Genomic DNA, 24,094 nt, shown 5'->3' on the forward strand with positions numbered 1-24,094 from the left:
CAACAACAGGAACTGTACCAACAACCACTACTACAACAGAAAACTACTCCAGCTACTAGAACAGACACTACACCAACAACCACCACAACAACAGGAACTACACCAACAACCACAGCAATAATAGGAACTGTACCAACAACCACAACAACAGGAACTGCACCATCAACCACCACAACAACAGAAAACTACTCCAGCTCCCACAACGACAGGAACTACACCAACAACAACCACAAAAAACAGGAATTTCTCAAACAACTACCTCAACAACAGCAACAACACCAACAACCACCACAACAGCCAGAACTACACCAACAACCACCACCATAACAGGAACTACATCAACAACCACTACAGCAACAAGAACCACACCAACAACTTACACGACTAATACATCAGCGACCACAACAACAGGAACTACACCAACAACTACTACAACAGGAACTACTCCACCAACCACAACCACAAAAATAACTACACCAGCGACCTCAACAACACGAACTACACCAATAATAACCACAACAGCAACTGTGCCAACAACCACTACTACAACAGAAACTACTCCAGCTACTAGAACAGCAACTACACCAACAACCATCACAACAACAGGAACTACACCAACAACAACAGCAATAATAGGAACTGTACCAACAACTACAACAAAAGGAACTGCACCATCAACCACCACAACAACAACAGAAACTACTCCAGCTACCACAACGGAAGGAACTACACCAACTACAACCACAAAAACAGGAATTACACCAACAACCCCCACAACAACAGCAAAAATTCCAACAACAGCAACAACAACAGAAACTACTGAAACAACCACCACAGCAACAGGAACTACAACAACAACGATAGGAATTACCACAACAACGATAGGAATTACCACAACAACGATAGGAATTACACCAACAACCACCACAACAACAGGAACTGCACCAATAACAACAACAGAAACTACACCAACAACCACAACAACAACAGGAACTGCACCAATAACAACCACATCAACAGGAACTACACCAACAACAACCACAACAACAGAAACTGCACCATCAACCACTACAACAACTGAAACTGCACCAATAACCACAACAACAAGAATTCACGAACAACCACCACAACAAAAGGAACTACACAAACAACCACTACAACAACAGAATATACACAAAAAACTACCACCATTACAGGAACTACACCAATAACTACTACAAAAGGAACTACACCAACCACCACCACAACAGGAACTACACCAGCGACCTCAACAACACGAACTACACCAACAATAACCACAACAACAGCAACTGTACCAACAACCACTACTAAAACAGAAACTACTCCAGCTACTAGAACAGCAACTACACCAACAACCATCACAACAACAGGAACTACACCAACAACCACAGCAATAATAGGAACTGTACCAACAACCACAACAACAGGAACTGCTCCATCAACCACCACAACAACAGAAACTACTCCAGCTACCACAACGAAAGGAACTACACCAACAACAACCACAAAAACAGGAATTACACCAACAACCCCCACAACAACAGCAAAAATTCCAACAACAATAACAACAACAGAAACTACTGAAACAACGACCACAGCAACAGGAACTACATCAACAACGATAGGAATTACCACAACAACGATAGGAATTACACCAACAACCACCACAACAACAGGAATTGCACCAATAACAACAACAGAAACTACACCAACCACCACAACAACAACAGGAACTGCACCAATAACAACCACATCAACAGGAACTACACCAACAACAACCACAACAACAGAAACTGCACCATCAACCACTACAACAACTGGAACTGCACTAATAACCACAACAACAAGAACTTCACCAACAACCACCACAACAAAAGGAACTACACAAACAACCACTACGACAACAAAAGGAACTATACCAACAACCACTACAACAACAGAAACTACACCAACAACCACCACAAACACAGGAACTACACCAACAACTACCACAACAACAGGAACTACAACTACAACAACAACAAAAGGAACGGCACCAACATCAACCGCAACATCAGGAACTTCACCACCAACCAAAACAACAACAGGAACTACACCAACCACCACAACAACAGGAACTACACCAACAACCACAACGACAACCAAAGGAACTACATCCACAACCACTACAACAACAGAATATACACAAACAACTACCACCATTACAGGAACTACACCAACAACTACTACAAAAGGAACTACACCAACCACCACTACAACAGGAACTACACCAGCGACCTCATCAACACGAACTACACCAACAATCACCACAACAACAGGAACTGTACCAACAACCACTACTACAACAGAAACTACTCCAGCTACCAGAACAGACACTACACCAACAACCACCACAACAACAGGAACTACACCAACAACCACAGCAATAATAGGAACTGTACCAACAACCACAACAACAGGAACTGCACCATCAACCACCACAACAACAGAAACTACTCCAGCTCCAACAACGTCAGGAACTACACCAACAACAACCACAAAAACAGGAATTTCACAAACAACTACCTCAACAACAGCAACAACACCAACAACCACCACAACAGCAAGAACTACACCAACAACCACCACCATAACAGGAACTACATCAACACCCACTACAGCAACAAGAACCACATCAACAACTTAAACAACAAATACATCAGCGACCACAACAACAGGAACTACACCAACAACTACTACAACAGGAACTACTCCACCAACCACCACCACAACAGGAACTACACCAGCGACCTCAACAACACGAACTACACCAACAATAACCACAACAACAGCAACTGTACCAACAACCACTACTAAAACAGAAACTACTCCAGCTACTAGAACAGCAACTACACCAACAACCATCACAACAACAGGAACTACACCAACAACCACAGCAATAATAGGAACTGTACCAACAACCACAACAACAGGAACTGCTCCATCAACCACCACAACAACAGAAACTACTCCAGCTATCACAACGAAAGGAACTACACCAACCACAACCACAAAAACAGGAATTACACCAACAACCCCCATAACAACAGCAAAAATTCCAACAACAATAACAACAAAAGAAACTACTGAAACAACCACCACAGCAACAGGAACTACAACAACAACGATAGGAATTACCACAACAACGATAGGAATTACACCAACAACCACCACAACAACAGGAACTGCACCAATAACAAAAACAGAAACTACACCAACAATCACAACAACAATAGGAACTGCACCAATAACAACCACATTAACAGGAACTACACCAACAACAACCACAACAACAGAAACTGCACCATCAACCACTACAACAACTGGAACTGCACCAATAACCACAACAACAAGAACTTCACCAACAACCACCACAACAAAAGGAACTACACAAACAACCACTACGACCACAAAAGGAACTATACCAACAACCACTACAACAACAGAAACTACACCAACAACCACCACAAACACAGGAACTACACCAACAACTACCACAACAACAGGAACTACAACTACAACAACAACAAAAGGGAACGGCACCAACATCAACCGCAACATCAGGAACTTCACCACCAACCACCACAACAACAGGAACTACACCAACAACCACAACGACAACCAAAGGAACTACACCCACAACCACTACAACAACAGAATATACACAAACAACTACCACCATTACAGGAACTACACCAACAACTACTACAAAAGGAACTACACAAACTACCACCACAACAGGAACTACAACAGCGACCTCATCAACACGAACTACACCAACAATCACCACAACAACAGGAACTGTACCAACAACCACTACTACAACAGAAACTACTCCAGCTACTAGAACAGACACTACACCAACAACCACCACAACAACAGGAACTACACCAACAACCACAGCAATAATAGGAACTGTACCAACAACCACAACAACAGGAACTGCACCATCAACCACAACAACAACAGAAACTACTCCAGCTCCCACAACGACAGGAACTACACCAACAACAACCACAAAAACAGGAATTTCACAAACAACTACCTCAACAACAGCAACAACACCAACAACCACCACAACAGCTAGAACTACACCAACAACTACCACCATAACAGGAACTACATCAACAACCACTACAGCAACAAGAACCACACCAACAACTTCCACAACAAATACATCAGCGACCACAACAACAGGAACTTCACCCAAAACCAGTACAACAACAGGAACTACACCAACAACAACCACAACAACAGGAACTATACCAACAACCAGTACATCAACAGGAACTACACCAACAAACCCCACAACAACAGTAACTACACCAGCAACCACAACAACAACAGGAATTACAACAGCCACCACAACGACCGGAACTACACCAACAACCACCACAGCAACAGGAACTGCACCAACAACAATCACAACAATAGGAACTACACCAGCCACCAAAACGACAGGAACTACACCAAGAACCACCACAACGATAGGAACTACACCAACAACTACCACAACAACAAAAACTATACCAACAAACTCCGCAACAACCGGAACTACAACAGCAACCACCACAACAACAGGAACTAAACCAGCCACCACAACAATGGGAACTACACCAACAACCACAACAACAGGATCTGCACCATCAACCACCATAACAACAGGAACTACACTAACAAATTCAACAGAAAGTATTCCAATAACCACAACAAAACCAGGAATTACACCAACAACCCCCACAACAACAGCAAAAATTCCAACAACATTAACAACAACAGAAACTACTGCAACAACCACCACAGCAACAGGAACAACATCAACACCGATAGGAATTACCACAACAACGATAGGAATTACACCAACAACCACCACAACAACAGAAACTCCACCAATAACAACAACATAAACTACACCAACAACCACAACAACAACAGGAACTGCACCAATAACAACCACATCAACAGGAACTACACCAACAACAACCACAACAACAGGAACTGCACCATCAACCACTACAACAACTGGAACTGCACCAATAACCACAACAACAAGAACTTCACTAACAACCATCACAACAAAAGGAACTACACCAACAACCACTACGACAACAAAAGGAACTATACCAACAACCACTACAACAACAGAAACTATACCAACAACCACCACAAACACAGGAACTACACCAACAACTACCACAACAACAGGAACTACAACTACAACAACAAAAGGGAAGGCTCCATCATCAACCACAACATCAGGAACTTCATCATCAACCACCACAACAACAGGAACTACACCAACAACTGTGGTGTTTGTGTGTTACTGAGGAAGTCTTGGTTGTAGGGTTGATGTAAAGTCATGACTTGGTTACTTACTTTAATACTTAATATGATTACATGACTAGTAGCTACCAAGCTTGGCGGGCGTCCTGTATGCTCTCTTGTTTACCTCCTCTCTCTGGCGTCCCAGCCGCCGCACATAGAAAACGGATGGTACCATTTTCTGTGAACATGACATCCCTCCTTTTCTTTAAAAAGAATGAATACAGGATGTCTACCATGCTTGTAGCACAAAGCAAAGTTATTGACACAAAGTAAGTTATTAACATATCAAGAGATACTGCATACATTTAACATTAATTAAGCACACAAAGAATTTAAACAACTTAATCTTTTCCACAAAGGATTTCAATGTTAAAAATACATATGCAGTGTTAAACATGAAAGAAACTGTAATACAAAGTTACAAAATATTGGATGAGATATCTGCATTATTCAAACAATATTAAATTTAGTTTAGCATAATAAGTAAATACTTTTCATTACATAGGAACACAATTAATCATCAAATCGTGTAGGGCGTTTAACATGACGTTTAGGACGAGAGTCCTTAAATGCAATAACATCCCTTGATGAATTGTTTGTCGGGTTATAACTATTTTTTTCTTTTTCTTTTGCACGACTTTGCACTTCATAATTTTCTACACTAGTTGGAATCACTTTGAAATAAGCCATATTACGTGTTATACTATGATCTCTATTACTAGCTGTTACCATAGTTCCTTTTACACTAATCACTTTATATGGTTTTGTATCATACGGCATATCTAACTTTCCCTCTTTTTTCTTTTTAACGAGAACAGTGTCACCAACCTTTATGAACTGTTCCTTTGCACGTTGATCATGAGCAATTTTCATTTTGCCCTTGGCTAGTGCATCCTTCTGAGCGAGACGTTTATCCGTTACCTCGGCTGGCATGACGGGTAGTGCGATTCTCATAGGACGTCCAAATAAAAGTTCACCAGGTGACTTGCCCAGTGTTCCATGCGGTGTTGCACGGTAGTTCCTGAGAAAAGCATACATAGCTTGTTTCCAGGATCGTCCTTCGGCATGAGCACAGCGTACCGCTTTCATGAGAGGTTGCATGAATCTCTCAACTTCTCCATTTGCTTGAGGATGTAGTGGCATCACACGGCGGTGTTTGAATCCAATATGCTCAGAAAAGTTGACGAAGTCTTGTCCATTGAATGACGGTCCATTGTCTGTCTTGACAACTTCAGGAATGCCAAAGTTTGAAAAGATCTTGTCGAGTTTCGGGATGACAGCCTTTGCAGATGTGGAAGTGATGATTTCTACTTCTGGATAACGTGAGTGATCATCAATGACTACCATCAAGTACTCTCCAGTTGGTAGTGGTCCGCAGAAGTCCATCGATACTTCCGTCCATGGTGCAGCAGGTAGTGGTGAAGGTTGTAGAGGTGTTGGTCTTGAAGTATCCACTGCAGCTTGGCAAGGGACACAGGCATCATGCATATCCTTTGCTTGACGATCAATGCCAGGAAACCACACCTTTTCTCGTAGCAGCTGTTTCGTCCTAACAAGACCTTGGTGTCCTTGATGTGCAAGCTTCAGAGCACGTTGCTGGAGAACAGCTGGAATCACGATACGAGTACCTCGCAGCACAGTGTCGCGTTGTTGCGTAACAATTCTGCCTGGAAGCGTTCAAGTGCTTTGAATGCATCTTGGTCAACTCCTGAGGGTGGGATGCGTGGAAACTTTTTCTTAGTCAATGCATCCACTGTTGCTTGCAGAGTTGGGTCCTCCAGGGTTGCAGTACGGATTTCATCAAGAGTGAGAGCCTTAGGGACTGCATCACAGGTTACAGAGTGTACATATTCCTAGGCAACTTGCTGATGCTTGGTGATGGTGAAACTGTTGGCAGGATGTCGACTGATGTAATCAGCGGGATTGCCTGCACCCGGCTTGTATTTCACCGTAAAGTTGTATGGTTGCAGACGAAGAGCCCATCTCTCAATGCGAGCTGGTGGTTTGGACTTTGGATTATTGAAGATGGTCTCCAACGGTTTGTGGTCAGTGACTATCGTGGTGAAGGGCGCACCAAGCAGATACACATTGAAGTGTTCACAGCCCCATACAAGAGCAAGAGCTTCCTTCTCTGTCTGACTGTATCGTTGCTCAACATCTGTGAGAGAACGGCTGGCGTAGGCAATTACTACTCTGGAATCTGGTTGACCAGGTTTGTGTTGGGCTAAAACAGCACCTAAACCAACAGGACTAGCATCCACTGTTAACTCAGTGTCCATTGATGGATCAAAATACGCAGCAGTCGCATTCTCTACTAGTGCATCTTTCACAGCATCAAATGCATTTTGCTCGATATCGCTCCAGTACCATGATGCATTTTTCTTCAGGAGCTCACGTAGAGGCTTCGTAATGGTAGCAAAATCTGGAATGAAGCGAGAACAGTAGTTTGCCATTCCCAGAAAACTATGTACTTCAGTGGACGTTGAAGGAGGTGCAGCATTCTTGATATCTGCAACTTTCTTAGGATCTGGAGACAGACCTTTGTCACTAAGTACATGTCCAAAGAATTCAATTTTATGTTGATTGAACTCACACTTTGCTCGGCTTAACGTCAGATTCTTTTCTCGTAAGCGTTGCAATGTTGCACGAAGAGCTTTGTCGTGTTCAGCTTGGGTACGGCCATAAACAATGATGTCATCAGACATGTTGTCAGCATTAGGTATGTCTTGCAATACCTGGCTGATGATGTGCTGGAATACCTCGGCAGCACTGTTGATACCAAAACTCAGGCGCTTGTACCTATACAGACCTCGATGTGTCGTAAACGTTGTGATGAATCGACTCTCCTCATCAAGTTCAAGCTGATGATAGCCCTTGTTTAAATCTAACTTGCTGAATACAGTTGCACCATTCAAGCGGTAGATCATATCATCTACAGTCGGTGTAGGATGGCGTTCACGCATTATTGCCTTGTTGGGAACACGCATGTCCACACAAATGCGTATCTCATCTGGATTCTTCGGCTTTGGTGGAGTGACAATTGGGCTTACCCATGGTGTTGGGCCTGTTACTGGTTCAATGATATCTAGTTCTATCAGTCTATCCAGTTCGGCATCGACTTTCTTGCGAGTATGGAATGGTTGTCGGCGATGTGGTTGGGCAACTGGAATTACATCTGGGTTGATATGCAGATGTACTTTGCTATCAGTATAACAACCTATGGATTTAAATCGATCAGAAAATTCAGCAACAATACCATCAACATTGTTTGCAGATTCCACTGCTACAGCATTAGAAAGCTGAAGTAGCCCCAATTTGGTTGAAGTCTTGTAACTGAGTAAAGACTCCTTTGCATTCCTAACAACATGGAATGTAGTAATGAGCATTGCATTCTTTGACTTAATCTCTGCAGTGAAAGTTCCAATCACTGGCAAGGCTACCTTTGAAGCATAGGCAGTGGCTTTGCCATTATAGTTCTCAAGCTTTGGGAACTCTTTTTTAAATTTCTCATAGTGGCACTCAGCAATGGTGTCAATGTTTGATCCAGTGTCAATGAGAACCTTGAGACAAATACCAGCAATGTATACACATGTCTCTGGGTTGTTTGGAAGATCATTCCATTCTGTGATTGCTTGTACTCCATAAGTATAATCACATTCACTGTCATCTGAGACTGGTTGTAATGAAATGTTGTCTTGTACATTATTAACATTCTGGATATGAGGTGCAATATTGTGTTTACCACCTCGACCCCTATGACCTGATCCTCGTACAGTGCTTTTATTCATTGACTGTGGTTTCTTTAGTGCAGAACGACACATAGCACCAAAATGACCTAGTTTTCCACACTCATAGCACTTCTTACCTTGAGCAGGACAAACATTATCTTGGTGTGGGTAGTCTCCTCCACAATTGTAACATTTATTGTTGACACCCTCTGATGTGGGTCGTTGTGACTGCTTGAGCCTTGTTCCTTGACCCCAGTTGTGACGTGGTTCTCGGCTAAATTTACTGTTAGGTTTGGCATGATATCTTCTTTAATTACGATGTCCTCCCTGAACCTTACATACCTCATGACTGTTAGTACCAGTGGCAGAACCGTTGTTGGCACTGTACTCCATGACACGAGCATCACGTGCAGCATCTTCCATTCGACGAGCAATATCCAGTATCTTGGTAAGAGAACTTTCATCATCAACAAGTTCTAGAGCTCTTCGACGGAGACGTGTAGATGTGCATGTTTCAATTATTTGCTGTTTGATTTTTTTGTCAACATCAGCAAACTCACAATGGGCTGCTAAACCCTGCAGACGTGTGTGGTATTGATCCACAGTTTCATTAGAGAGTTGTTTTGCTCTCCTGAAATGCATAATTTCCATTGCAGTATTTTGCCTTGGTTTGAAATGCTCTGTTAGTTTGGCTTTGGCAGTGTCATAATCTTTGGCACCACCAGTGTCTTTCAGTGTGTCAAAGATGTCACAAACTCTATCACCTGCATAATGAAGTAGAAAGGCACGCTTTCTTTCAGCACTTTTGATGTCAGAAACTATCAACAAATTTTCAAACTTTTTAAGCCATTTGACCCACCTCTGTGACAGGTTTGTCTGGTCACAGTCAGGATCAAATGCAGGAAACTGAGGTATATTTGCCATTTTTACTGAATAAATGTAACTTATCACTTAAATGTTCCTCAGAATATTAAACACTTACTGCACTGTATATGTTAGTCAAGAATTCACTGTAATTACTTTAATTTTGCAAAGCACACAAGCATTTTAATGCAAAAGTTCACAACAGTGCACAATATAGCAGCAACTGACTTCTTACCTAGCCCTTGTGTACATGTGTTGTTCCTACTCACAGCAGCAGCACAGCAGTTGGTACAGCAGCAGTTGGTACAGCAGTTGGTGCAGCAGTTGGTACAGCAGTCAGTTCAGTGTGATGAATTTTGTAGCACGAAGCGTCGTTTCGTAACCAAAACATCAGGTTTTGTACACATCAATGCGTCGTTTCGTACACAACGTCGGCAGATTCCTCAGTACACAGTTTCTTCAGCACAGCTTGGGTAGCACACAGCTTGGGTAGCACACAGCATTGGTTAGCACACAGCATCGTTTAGCACACAGCATTGGTTAGCACACAGCATCGGTTAGCATACAGCATCGGGTATGGCGCTCACAGCTTCTCTTCCTCCTCCAGGCAGCATGCTTCTCCCTTCTGTTTGAAACTGAACAAATACCTGCGTTCACAGTTCATCCTCGTCGCCAATGTGGTGTTTGTGTGTTACTGAGGAAGTCTTGGTTGTAGGGTTGATGTAAAGTCATGACTTGGTTACTGACTTTAATACTTAATATGATTACATGACTAGTAGCTACCAAGCTTGGCGGGCGTCCTGTACGCTCTCTTGTTTACCTCCTCTCTCTGGCGTCCCAGCCGCCGCACATAGAAAACGGATGGTACCATTTTCTGTGAACATGACAACAACCACTACGACAACAAAAGGAACTACACCCACAACCACTACAACAACAGAATATACACAAACAACTACCACCATTACAGGAACTACACCAACAACTACTATAAAATGAACTACACCACTAACCACCACAACAACAGGAACTACACCAACAACCACTACGACAACAAAAGGAACTACACCAACAACCACTACGACAACAAAAGAAACTACACCCACAACCACTACAACAACAGAATATACACAAACAACTACCACCACAATAGGAACTACACCAACAACTACTACAACAGGAACTACACCAACAACTCTAACAACAACAGAAACTAATGATTATTTTTATTAATACATTAGGTACATCTGCATTAGTACAGCTACCCTAGACTATATGAAGTGGAGTACAGTGTGTCAAAAAAGCTAACTACGTGATGCTATAACATCCCTATCACACAGGATGGTTAATCATACAGAGGCATGTGATAGGTAGTCTGCACTGGCAGACTCCGGAAGCATTTTGAGGATATCAGCAACACAAGATTGAATAAGGTAGCAGTGGTAATAAAAGTCCCCATCTCGCAGGATGGTTAGTTATAAAGGGCCATATGTTTATTAAACGGCACTGGTTAATTTTGGGTACACTGTGAGGATATCTTCAAGAATACGAGAGTGAATACAGTAATAGCAAAGCTCCAGGTACCTCATGCCAACTGGTCTGAATGGTCTAATAACTGGGCAGAAACTAATGAATCCACCACCACAGCAACAGGAACTATATCAACAACCACAACAACGAAAGGAATTACACCAACAACCAACACAACAACAGGAACTACACCAACAACCACCAAAACAACAGGAACTGCAACAATACATACATACATACATACATACAATGCCTAAAGCCACTATTACGCAAAGCGTTTCGGGCATGAAAAACTTAAATGACTAAAGCTTAATACTAATTGAGCATAAAGAGTAAAATGAGTTGAGAACAAATAAAAAAAAAGAGATAAAAAAGGGGGGAACATGGCTGAAAAAACAGCACAAATACAATTCTGTCGACAAACAGCGCCATTTAAAAAAAACAGACATTGGTTGACAATAGAGGGGTAAGGTAGGTTACAGGGAATTTATTAGGTAGTGCTTCGTTTTCATCTTAAACTGGTTGAGAGAGGTACAGTCTTTAATATGGTTGGGAAGGTCATTCCACATTCTGGGCCCCTTGATTTGTAGAGCATTTCTAGTTTGATTAAGTCGTACTCTAGGAATATCAAAACTGTATTTATTTCTGGTGTGGTGCTCATGGGTTCTGTTACAACCTTCTATGAGGCTTTTGAGTTCAGGATTGGCATTACAGTTCAGCGTTTTATATATGTATAATACACATGAGAGAATGTGCAGTGACTTAATATCTAACATATTCAGAGATTTGAATAGGGGTACCAAGTGATGTCAATAACAAAAACAGGAACTACACCAACAACCACAACAAAAACAAGAACTGTACCAACAACCACCGCAACAAGAGGATCGGCACCAATAACCATATCAGCAGGATCTACACCAACACCCACTACAACAACAGGAACCACACAAATTACCACCACCACAACAGGAACTGCACCAATAACCAAAAACAGGAACTACACCAACAACTACCACAACAACAGGAACTACACCAACAACCACCACAACAAGAGGAACTACACCAACAACCATCACAACAACAGGAACTGCACCATCAACCACAACAACAACAACAACAACCATAACAGGAACTATACCAGCAACCACCACAACAACAGGAACTACACCAACAACTACCAGATCAACTGGATCAACTCCAGCCTCCACACCAACAGGAACTACACCAGCCACCACAACGACTGGAGCTACAAAAATAACTACCACAACAACAGGAACTTTACCAACAACGACAGCAACAATAGGAAACACACCAACAATCACAACAGAAACTATGCCAACAACCACCACTATACCAGGAACTACACCAACAATCCCCGCAAAATCAGCAACAACACCAGCAACAATAACAACAACAGGACCTATTGAAACAACCACCACAGCACCAGGAACAACACCAACACCCACAACAGAAACAACAACAACCACCACAAAACCAGGAACTACACCTAAAAAACCCACACCAACAGCAACAGAAATAACACCAATAACCATAACAACAACAGGAAATACTGAAACAATCACCACAGCAAAAGGAACTACGTCAACAACCATATCTACGATAGGAATTACACAACCACCACAACATCAGAAATTGCACCAATAACAACAAGAGGAACTACAACAACAACAACCCTAACAACAAGAACTGCACGAACAACAACCACATCAACAGGAACTACACCACAACAACGGGAACTGCACAACTAACCACCACAACAACAGGAACTGCACCAATATCTACATCAGTAGGAACAACACTAACAACCACCAGAAAAACAGGAACCACATCAAAATCCACCACAACAACAGGACCTTCACCAATAAACACCACAACAACAGAAACTATAATTACGATCTAAACAAGAACTACACCAGCAACCACCACAACAACAGGAACTACACCAACAACTACCACAACAAAAGGAAATACACCAATAACCACAACAAGAGGAACTGCACCATCAACCACTACAACAACAGGATCTGCACCATCAACCACTACAACAACAGGAACTGCACCAACAACGATAACAACAGGTAGTGGACCAATAACCCCAACAACAGGAACTACCCCAACAATCACTACCACAACAGAAACTACTCGAACTACCACAACGAAAGGAACTACACCAACAACCTTCACAACAACAGGAATTTCACCAACAACCACCACAACAACAGCAACTACAACAACAACCACCACAACAGCCAGAACTACACCAATTACCACGTAACAGGAACTACACCAACAACCACCACAAAAACAGGAATTACACCAACAACCACCACAACAACAGGAACTACACCAGCGACCACAACAACAGAAACTACACTAAAAAACAGTACAACAACAGGAACTACAGCAAGAACAACAACATCTACAGGAACTACACCAAGATCCACCACAACAACAAGAACTACACCAGCTACCACAATGAGAGAAGCTACACAAATAACTACCACAACAACAGGAACTTTACCAACAACCACCCCAGCAACAGGAACTACACCAAAAACCGCAACAGAAACTATACCAACAACCCCCCATAACAACACCAACAACCAAAACAACTACCACACCAACAGGATCAACTCCAACCTCCACAACGAAAGGAGCTACACCAACAACTATCACAACAACAGGAACTTTACCAACAACCAGTACAACAACAGGAACTGCACCAACAACCACAACAACACGTAGTGCACCAATAACTACAACAACAGGAACTTCACCAACAACCACCATAACTAAAAGAGCTTCACCAACAACCACTTCCACAACAGAAACTACTCCAGCTATTACAACAGTATCTACACCAACAACCACTACAACAACAGCAACAACACCAACAACAGAAACTACTGAAACAACCACCACAGCAACAGGAACTATAACAACCACAACAACGATAGGAATTACACAAACAACCAACACAACAACAGGAACTACACCAACAACCACCACAACAACAGGAACTGCACCAATAACAATACCAGAAACTACAACAGGAACCACCACAACAACGGGAAATGTACCACCAACCACCTAAACAACAGAAACTGCACCAATAACCACATCAGCAGGAACTACATCAACAACCACCAGAATAGCAGCAACCACACCAACAGCTCCCACGACAACAGGAACTACACCAATAGCCACAACAGGAAGTACACTAACAACCACTAAAACAACGGAAACTGCACCAACAACCACCTTTACAACAGGAAGTGCACCAACAACTGCCACAACAACAGGAACTGCACCATCATCCACTACAACAACAGGAACTGCACCAATAACCACAACAACAAGAACTTCACCAACAACCACTACAACAACAAAAGGAACTATACCAACAACCACTACCAAAGCAGAAACTACACCAACCACCACCAAAAACACAGGACTTACACCAATAACTACACCAACAACAGGAACATCACCAACATCAACCGCAACAACAGGTACTTCACCACTAACCCCAACAACAAAAGAAACTACACTAACAACCATTACCACAACCGAAACTACACAAACAACTACCACCACAACAGGAACTCCACCAGCGACCACAAAACAACAGGAACTACACCAACAATCATTACAACAACAGGAACTGCACCAACAACCCCCACATCAACAGGAACTACACCAGCAACCACAGCAACAGAAACTACACTAAAATCCAGTATAACAACAGGAACTACACCAACAACCTCTATAACAATAGGAACAACATCAACAACTAATACAATAACAGGAACTACACCAACAACAACCAAAACAACAATAACATCACCAACAACCAGTTCAACAACAGGAACTACACAAACAAGCAAAGCAACAGGAACTACACCAACAACCAGCACAACAACAACAGGAACTACACCAACAACCACCACAGCAACAGGAACTACAACAACAACCACAACAAAACCAGGAACTAAACCAACAGCCACCACAACAACAGCAACAACAACAACATCAACAACAACAGGAACTACACCAACAACCACAACAACAGGTAGTGCACCAACAACCACCACAGTAACAGCAACTACACCAACAACGACCACAAGAACCAGAACTACTCCAACAACCACCACAACAACAGGAACATCACCAACAACCACCACAACAACAGGAACTACACTAAGAAAAACCACAACAACAGGAACTGCACCAACAACCACCACAAGAACAAGAACTGCACCAATAACCACAACAGCAGGAACTACACCAACAACCACCACAACAACAGGAACTACACCAAAAACCACCAACACAATAGGATCTACATCAACAACAACAACCACAACAAAAACTACTCCAGCTACTACAACAGGACCTAAACTAACAAGCTCCACAACAACAGAAACTACACCAACAACCAGTACAACAGCAGGAACCACACCAACAACCACTACAACAACAGGAACTACAACAACATCCACAACAACAACATGAACTACACCAACAATTGCTAAAACAACAGGAACTGCACCAGCAACCACCACAACAACATTAACAACACCAACAACCACCAAAACAACAGGAACTGCATCAATAGCCACATCAGCAGAAACTTCACCAACAACCACTAAAACAGCAGGAACTGCACCAACAACCACAACAACAACAGAAACTTTACAAACAACCACAACAGGAACTACACCAGCAACCACCACAACAACAGGAACTACACCAACAACTACCACACCAACAGAATCAACTCCTCCAGCCTCCACAACGACAGGAGCTACAACAACAACTACCACAACAACAGGAACTACACGAACAACCACAACAACAGGAACTGCACCATCAACCACTACAACAACAGGGACTGCACCATCAACCACTACAACAACAGGGACTGCACCATCAACCACTACAACAACAGGGACTGCACCATCAACCACTACAACAACAGGGACTGCACCAACAACCACAACAACAGGTAAACGCTGCGCATACTATGGCTTTACAAGAGTGTAATTACTGTACTATACAATGTTTTCTCACAAACCCAATGTACCTTCTTGTATATAAATAAATAAATAAATAAATAAATAGTGCACCAATAACCACAACAGGAACTACACCAACATCAACCGCAACAACAGGAACTTCACCACCAACCACCACAGCAAAAAGAACCACACAAACAACTACCACAAAAAGAGGAACTACACCAACAACCTAAACAACAACAACAGGAACTACACCAACAACCTCCACAACAACTGACGGGAGCCAACCCGTTCTCACACAAGACAGCACATATATGACTTAATGCTTAAAGTCAATATGTTGAATATGATTTAGTACATATGTGATATATTTCCAGTTACCTTTTTTACCAAGGCCCAAACTCTTCCTCACGTACCAATTTACGTGTCACAGTACCCGTCCATCAACGTAGATAGCAGAATAGTCGTGATTGGTTCAATTATAAGGAAAATTGTAGTTTTCAGGTCCCACATGGGTTGTGAAATTTACCTACTATTGTCCATGCTCTTAGAATATTACAGATCAGCTACTTCCTATTGAAGGCTCGTAGTTTTGTTTTGAGAAATATTAGTTGTTCTTAGTAAATTATAATAAGCACTATAAATTATTACATAGAATAACAGTGCTTCACCAATCAATATTATATACCATAGTTTGAGCTTTAAAAATCTTTAAAGAATGTTTTGTAGGAACGCTAACAGAAAACGATGTTGTTGGAATGTTTATGGGGTAAACTACTGCAAATTTGGGGATCACTTCCACCCACAGGAATGGAATGGCGTCCACTACCACCGCAACCCGTTCTCACACAAGACAGTACATATATGACTAGTGCTTAAAGTCAATATGTGGAATGTGATTTAGTACATATGTGATATATTCCCAGTTAACTTTTTTACCAAGGCTCAAACTCTTCCTCACGTACCAATTTACGTCTCACAGTACTCGTCCATCAACGTAGATAGCTGAATAGTCGTGATTGGTTCAATTATAACGAAAATTGTAGTTTTCAGGTCCCACATGGGTTGTGAAATTCACCTACTATTGTCCATGCTCTTATAATATTACAGATCAGCTACATCCTATTGAAGGCTCGTAGTTTTGTTTTGAGAAATATTAGTTGTTCTTAGTAAATTATAATAAGCACAATAAATTATTACATAGAATAAGTGCTTCACCAATCAATATTATATACCATAGTTTGTGCTTTAGAAATCTTTAAAGAATGTTTTGTAGGAACGCTAACAGAAAACGATGTTATGTTGGAATGTATATAGGGTAAACTACTGCAAACAGGATGGTATGGTGTGGATTATTGGAAACTATAGGATTAGTATAGGGTCCACTACCACCTGTTAGGTGGGTAAGGGGTCCAATAACACCCGCAGGATGAGTATGGGGGTCACATCCACCCACAGGAATGGTATGGGGATCACTTCCACCCACAGGAAGGGTATGGGATCCAATACCATCCACTGGATGTGTATTGCGTCCACTACCACCGACAGGATGGGTATGGGCTCACAACCACCCACAGGATAGGTATGGGGTCCAATACCACCCACAGGATGAGTATGGGGTCCACTATAACCCACAGGATGGGTATGGGGCTCCAACCACCCACAGAATAAGTATGGGGTACAATAACACCCACTGGATATGTATGGCATCCATTGCCCCCACAGGATGACTATAGGGTACAGTATCGCCCACAGGATTAGTATATAGGGTTCACTGCCGCCCACAGAGTCGGTATGGGGTCCACCGCCACCCACAGGGTCGGTATGGGGTCCACTACCGCCCACAGGGTCGCTATGAAGTCAACTACCGTCCACAGGGTCGGTAGGGGTCCACTACCGCCCACAGGGTCGGCAGGGGGTCCACTGCCACCCACTGGGTCGGTAGGGGGTCCACTGCCGCCCACAGGATCGATAGGGGGTCCACTGCCGCCCACAGGGTCGATATGGGGGGGGTCCACTACCGCCCACAGGATCGATAGGGGGTCCACTGCCGCCCACAGGGTCGGTAGGGGGTCCACTGCCGCCCACACGTTCGGTAGGGGTCCACTGCCGCCCACAGGGTCGGTAGGGGGTCCACTGCCGCCCACAGGATCGATAGGGGGTCCACTGCCGCCCACAGGGTCGATAGGGGGTCCCTTACCGCCCACAGGGTCTCTATGAAGTCAACTACCGCCCATAGTGTTTGTATAGTGTCCACTATCGCCCATAGTGTTATTATGGGGTCCACTACCCCTCATAGGGTCGGTATGGGGGTCCATTACTACCCACAGGGTGTGTCTGGGGTCTATTTTGGCAATACTGCTTTTCCAATCTCATTTGTTGTTCAATGTAAAATATTTGTTGCTCGACTTGCAACAATTTATATATATATATATATATATATATATATATATATATATATATATATATATATATATATATATATATATAGTATAGTGCCTTTGCAATAATGTACCAATGTGTGTATTTTCATAACTCGTTTTAAATTGTTGAAAAATAAATAACTACATTGTGAATGCAAGTCAATGTTTACATGCTAAATCAGAGTTGCCAGATTCCGCTTAAAATAGCAAATTGTGCTTATTTTCAAAGCTTGAGAATTTAGCTTTAAAGTAGTTAAAAAACTACGAATTTCGCAATTTGCTATGTACTTTAGTGTACTATTTTAAAATAAGGTTGGTTTTTAAGCTGCAAGTCATATGAATCTCAAAAAAAGTATATTATTAACAATCTTATCTCCTTAGTTCACTAGTTTCTGTAAATCAGATCTGGTAACTGTAGGCCAAGTACTGGAAGACTCAAGACACAATGTGTTGAAGCTATTCTCTTTGAAGAAGTCATCTCGACAGGATCTTCCAGCTCCAGCTATAAAACTTCACCAAACATGGATCTACCTAGTACATCAAATGGTAAGGAATTACTAAACTGTACAAAGTTTTATGCTAGAACATTTGTTACAGTCCCCTGTTCTATGTGTACTCCATCACATAGTGACGGAGTATGTGGGAATAATTTTGTTAACACTGTCCATTTGACATGGTGGTGGTGTATGGTGCTGGTGGTGTATGGTGCTGGTGGAGTATGATGCTGATGGTGTATGATGCTGATGGTGTATGATGCTGATGGTGTATGATGCTGATGGTGTATGATGCTGGTGTATGGTGCTGGTGGTGTATGATGCTGGTGGTGTATGATTCTGGTGGAGTATGATGCTGATGGTGTATGATGCTGATGGTGTATGATGCTGATGGTGTATGATGCTGATGGTGTATGATGCTGGTGGTGTATGGTGCTGGTGGTGTATGATGCTGGTGGTGTATGGTGCTGGTGGTGTATGATGCTGGTGGTGTATGGTGCTGGTGGTGTATGGTGCTGGTGGTGTATGGTGTATGATGCTGGTGGTGTATTATGCTGATGGTGTATGATGCTGGTGATGTATGATGCTGATGGTGTATGATGCTGGTGGTGTATGATGCTGGTGGTGTATGATGCTGGTGGTGTATGGTGCTGTTGGTGTATGATGCTGGTGGTGTATGGTGCTGGTGGTGTTTGATGGTGGTGGTGAATCTGACACTGTCATATATATATATATATATATATATATATATATATATATATATATATATATATATATATATATATATATATATATATATATATATATATATGAGGGGTACCACCTCTGGTGCAAGTGTAGGGACCCATAGCCTCGGAGAAGAAAATAAAGAGTACTCAGAGAAGACCTTGTGGATCCTCACTGAACACTTTCATATTTTCTTCTCCTACCACCCTTATTCTTTTGGTATGTGTGTATATTTATCTAACTTTATTTGAAAACGTCATTACACAAAAAAAGTTACAATATTGATTATATATATATATATATATATATATATAATTTTTTTTTCTTCCAATAATATAGTATTCGCTTGAAATTAACAGCCTGGTCAATCAGGCTGTTGGATTCAACTCCTCTCAGTTTTGTTATACGAGTTACAGCATGGTTAATCACATCCAAAATTAAAGTTATTTCCAGATGCAGTTCTAAAATTTTTAACATTGCTCTCACTAGTGTTAATGTAGATTATTTCATAATTTAAATAATATATTTAATTACTGTAGTACATTTTAACAACAATTTAACTTATAATTTTTGCAGCATAGGTCATTTGAATATAAGTATTTTATTAGAAACTATTTCCTTCAGGTCTTCAGGGAAAATTCTTGAGGAGATGCACAAACTGCAAACAATGTGTGCATGTCCGAAGCAATGTTTGCAAGTTCTGCCAGTGTGACTTCCGAAACAGTAGAGAATTAATGAAGAAAGAAGAGGAAGCCCGTTTTCTACTTAAAGGCAAGAAGGCTTTAGAACGAAATACAGCAAGCCGGGTTCTACGAAGGATTGAAAATCAGGTATTGAAGTTTGTCTACATCTGTTGTATTCATTTGTATTCTTCTTATGCTGAACTTGCTTGATAAGGTATAGAATCAACATGAATAATGCTGTACAGTACTTACATACTATTTGTTTATTTATTTATATACAAGTTAGCACACTGGGATTATGAGAGTACATAGCATTGATGTTTTTACATTCTTGTAAAGCCATTAGCACACATAGTGTTTTGGGCAGGTCCTTAATCTAACAGATAATTTTAAATAGGCAATTTAAAGCTTAAATGGAAAAAAATTGGCTGGTACATTGTAAGAAAGTATCACAAAGATTACTATGTACATTAAAGTAAAATTTGAGGGTTATCAACATATAAATTGTAGCATAATTTGAGGAATATTTCAAGGTATAATATAGTAAGATATGCATTCAATATAACAATCATGATATAAGGTGATAGCAATGATTACAATGGAAAAGTTGTATGGTTTAGGCACATATATTCTGGCATTGGATTTCATAAGATACAGTGCGAGTTTAATACACTAGTTAGGAAACTATCAAGAAAAAATTTAGGTACTTTTTGGTTTTATTTTTTAAAATGGCAGAAGTTGGACAGTTTTTAAATTTGTTAGCGAGTGAGTTCCATAGACAAGGTCCCTTTATTTGCATAGTGTATTTACACAGAATAACTTTGACTCTGGGGATATCAAAGATATTTATATATATATATATATATATATATATATATATATATATATATATATATATATATATATATATATATATAATTTCAATTCAATCATCTCTGTCATTGATGTATATGGCAAAAAGTGTGTGGCCCAATACAGCACTATGTCTTAACGTAATGGGTCCAAGGGCCCATAAGGTCTCGACAGCATTAAGGGCCCTTTAGCAAACCAGTGTGCTGGGGCCCCCATGACGTCTTTGTATCATTTCAAGTTTGTACATGTACTTCTTAAGATATGGGCATCATACAACTGCTGCATATTCTAGCTTTTGTCTAAAAAAATCATGAACAATTTATTTATTATTTATCCATGAATGCCAGAACTAAACCCTGTGGTACTCCACTCGTGACATTTCTCCAGTCCAATACATTGCCTCTGATTACTGCCCTCATTTTTCTATCAGTTTGAAATTTTTTAATCCATGTTAGAAGCTTACCTGTCACCCCTCCAATATGTTCCAGTTTCCAGAACAAACTCTTATGTGGAATTCTGTTGAATGCCTCTTTTAGGTCCAGATAGATGCAGTCAACCCAACCATATCTTTCCTGTAAAATTTCTGCGGCTCGATCATAGTAACTGATTAAATTTGTTACACAGGATCTTCCATTTCAAAATTTTTTATTTTTTATTTTTATTTTTTTTCCAGCACGCACAAGGAAGCTTGATGCAGATAAACTTACATTAGGATCAGAAGGTGATAGCGATAATGCCTTGGAAAAAAATCCTGACGAGCTACAAGTGCAGCAGGTGCATAAAGTCCAAAAAGTACCGCAGGTGCAAGAAATTCAACAAGTACAAAAAGTTCCGCAGGTGGAACATTTACAAAAAGTTCCGCAGGTGCAACAAGGGCTACCATTAGCAATCATTCAGAAACAGCAAGAAGTACAAGTAGTAAAATTTGAACCACAGGGAACTACACCAGGAAAACAGTGTAGTAACAACGGAATGGGAATTTTAAAATACCTGAGGAAACAGGTAAAAAAGGACAAACAATAGAAATGGTTCCTTACACCTTATTATTTGGTAGTTTATAGGTATTTTACTTATAATACTTTATATTATGTCTACAGTTTATAATTTAGTTTACAGTTAATTTACTTTTCAACTTCCATATCTTACATGAAGGATTTTTACTGTTTTTCATTTTTAAAACCTTATTAGTATCATTTATAGTTTAGTGTCAATTCACTTATAATACAATATATGGAATAATTTACTAAATTCATTTAACTATAATAAATTTAAATAAACATTTTTACCCCAGGATGAGTTTCAGTCACCCTACCCAAAAAATTAATGTTTCTTTATTACTAATCTTGTGAGAGGTAGCTTATTGTGCAGCCCATACTCATTCTGTGAGTGTTAGTTTATTGTGCACCCCATAGTCATCATGTCACCCAAGCCTGCTGCAGCTGCACCTGAGGGGTGGTGTAGGGAACCATTAGTGTACTATTATGATTTGAGAGAGAGAATGCTCTGTGGACAGAGCATCAATATGGCTTAAGGCATTGAGCTTTGCCTCAAGATGAAGCTTGGGCTGATCTCTGATTTGCTTCTTGGGAGTCTTCATTTACGTGCACCCCATACTCAACCACTTTGTAGTAATTAGCGACCATTTCCTTGAATTAACTGCTTGAACTTTTTCAATATATCAATAAGGTTAATTTGTATAAAGTATATAGTATTTAATTAACCTAAATGTATGATTCCGAGATATATCAAATGTGTTCACAGAGAAATCACAGTATCGTGATATATCACGGGAACTGTGATGAGGGTTTGAACCCCATGCACTGAGTGCTCTCAGATGCATGCTCTAGTTCACTACGCCACGACATGGTCAGATGAATTGCAACTTGGAGTACTACTGCACCCACAAGGATCCCAAGGCTTCCACTGAAGCCAAACCAGGTTTCACACAATTCCCCCATGAACTCGGTCTCTGTCATTCAGTAGTTCTGCCTTTGATGCCCCCATTTCAATGTCTTTCTCCATGTATTGATATATCACAATAATATGAATTCTATGTGTATTGAAAGGGCCATCAGAGGTAAAACTACTGGAGGACACAGACCAAGTACATGGGAAACTGCATGCACAACCGCCCATGGAATGGGTATGGGGGTGCATAATTAACAAAAATTGAATTGTGGGTTCATTAGTACCCTAGGTTGCAATTCTTTTGACCATGTTGTGGCGCATTCAACTACAGCAAGCATCTGGGAATGCCAAGCCCATAGGTTCGAACCACTCATCACGGTTAATGTGATTTGTTCATTAAATTTATTATATTTTCAAATAGGCCAGAGAGACGGAAATAACAGTTTCAAATGAGAT

At 41.1% G+C, this 24,094-nt stretch overlaps 1 protein-coding gene and 1 long non-coding RNA gene across 2 annotated transcripts in view; one reads left to right on the plus strand and one right to left on the minus strand.

Moving 5' to 3' along the window:
- LOC138356663 (uncharacterized) overlaps positions 1 to 16,864 on the minus strand; it is a 52,410-nt gene extending 35,546 nt beyond the window's left edge. Inside the window, exons 1-10 of the mRNA XM_069312854.1 lie at positions 16,858 to 16,864; positions 16,084 to 16,410; positions 15,793 to 16,002; positions 15,172 to 15,297; positions 14,642 to 14,866; positions 14,153 to 14,401; positions 12,649 to 13,017; positions 12,372 to 12,482; positions 4,156 to 4,845; positions 2,463 to 2,675 (exon numbers count right to left, since the gene is read on the minus strand). Of these exons, the coding sequence (XP_069168955.1) occupies positions 2,463 to 2,675; positions 4,156 to 4,845; positions 12,372 to 12,482; positions 12,649 to 13,017; positions 14,153 to 14,401; positions 14,642 to 14,866; positions 15,172 to 15,297; positions 15,793 to 16,002; positions 16,084 to 16,410; positions 16,858 to 16,864 (2,527 nt within the window). The remainder of the gene's footprint in view (positions 1 to 2,462; positions 2,676 to 4,155; positions 4,846 to 12,371; positions 12,483 to 12,648; positions 13,018 to 14,152; positions 14,402 to 14,641; positions 14,867 to 15,171; positions 15,298 to 15,792; positions 16,003 to 16,083; positions 16,411 to 16,857) is intronic.
- A 2,382-nt stretch (positions 16,865 to 19,246) lies between these two features.
- Positions 19,247 to 23,020, plus strand: LOC138356529 (uncharacterized). Its single transcript, XR_011224498.1, has 3 exons — positions 19,247 to 19,521; positions 20,820 to 21,025; positions 22,404 to 23,020. It is a non-coding gene; the product is annotated as an uncharacterized lncRNA (long non-coding RNA).
- The last annotated feature ends 1,074 nt before the right edge of the window (positions 23,021 to 24,094 follow it).

The sequence above is a fragment of the Procambarus clarkii genome, chromosome 73 (genome assembly GCF_040958095.1).
Source record: "Procambarus clarkii isolate CNS0578487 chromosome 73, FALCON_Pclarkii_2.0, whole genome shotgun sequence".
Classification (NCBI taxonomy): domain Eukaryota; kingdom Metazoa; phylum Arthropoda; class Malacostraca; order Decapoda; family Cambaridae; genus Procambarus; species Procambarus clarkii.